The sequence below is a fragment of the Glycine soja genome, chromosome 14 (genome assembly GCF_004193775.1).
Source record: "Glycine soja cultivar W05 chromosome 14, ASM419377v2, whole genome shotgun sequence".
In the NCBI taxonomy this organism is placed as follows: Eukaryota; Viridiplantae; Streptophyta; class Magnoliopsida; order Fabales; family Fabaceae; genus Glycine; species Glycine soja.
The window spans coordinates 46313154-46314476 of NC_041015.1; the positions used below are offsets into that span (position 1 = coordinate 46313154).

The 1323-nt window shown below is 40.2% G+C and overlaps 1 protein-coding gene across 1 annotated transcript; it reads left to right on the forward strand.

Moving 5' to 3' along the window:
* The first annotated feature begins 233 nt into the window (after positions 1-233).
* LOC114384142 lies at positions 234-995 on the forward strand. Its single transcript, XM_028343804.1, has one exon. It carries the CDS (start codon positions 234-236, stop codon positions 993-995), a length of 762 nt encoding a protein of 253 aa, XP_028199605.1.
* Positions 996-1323: the final 328 nt, after the last annotated feature.

The window sequence follows — 1323 nt, forward strand, 5'->3', positions numbered from 1 at the left end:
GCAAACTGGACAGAGCTTTATGTAACCAGACCTGGTTCAATTCCTTTGGAAATTCTGTTTGTGAAGTTATGGAGTTTATTTCTATCTCAGACCATACTCCTCTAGTTGTCACCACTGAGTTGGTAGTGCCTAGAGGTAATTCTCCATTTAAATTCAACAATGCTATTGTGGATCATCCAAATTTCTTAAGAATTGTTGCAGATGTCTGAAAGCAAAATATTCATGACTGTAGCATGTTCAAGGTCTGTAAGAAATTGAAAGCTCTTAAAGCTCCCTTGAAGAATCTTTTTAAGCAGGAGTTCAGCAACATCTCCAACCGAGTAGAGCTAGCTGAGGCTGAATATAACAGTGTGCTTAATTCTCTAAAGCAAAATCCTCAGGATCCTTCCCTTCTTGCTCTGGCAAACCGCACTAGAGGGCAGACCATTATGCTTAGAAAAGCGGAGTCTATGAAATTTGCTCAGCTCATCAAAAACAAATATCTCCTGCAGGCTGATAAATGCTCCAAATTCTTTCATGCTTTAATTAAGTGCAACAGACACAGTCGGTTTATTGCTGCCATAAGGCTAGAGGATGGGCATAACACTTCCTCCCAAGATGAAATTGCCCTTGCTTTTGTGAATCACTTTAGGAATTTGTTTAGTGCTCATGAGCTAACCCAAACTCCATCCATTTCGATCTGCAACAGGGGTCCTAAGGTTCCCACCGATTGCTTTGCGGCCTTACTTTGTCCTACTTCTAAGCAAGAGGTTTGGAACGTTATTTCTGTGATGGATAATAATAAAGCTCCTGGGCCAGATGGTTTCAATGTTTTATTCTTCAAGAAGGCTTGGAATATCATTGGTGATGATATCTTTGCAGCGGTTAATGAATTCTTTACAACTGGAAAAATTCTAAAGCAACTCAACCATGCTATTATTGTGCTTATTCCTAAGCATGATCAGGCCTCCCAGGTTAACCATTTTAGACCCATATCTTGCTGTAATTTGTTATAAGAGATTGTATCTAAAATTCTGGCCAACCGCATAGCCCCAGTGCTTGAGACTATTATTGGGGAAACTCAAACTGCTTTCATTAAAAACAGAAAGATGATGGACAACATCTTCCTAGTTCAAGAGATTTTGCGCAAATATGCCCGGAAAAGATCCTCTCCGAGATGCCTCCTGAAAATTGACTTGCATAAAGCTTATGATTCCATTTCCTGGGAATTCTTAGATTGGATGCTTAAGTCCATTGGCTTCCCAGCCCAGTTCTGTACTTGGATCATGGAATGTGTTTCTTCCACTTCCTTTAGTGTGGCAGTCAATGGATCCATTTATGGTC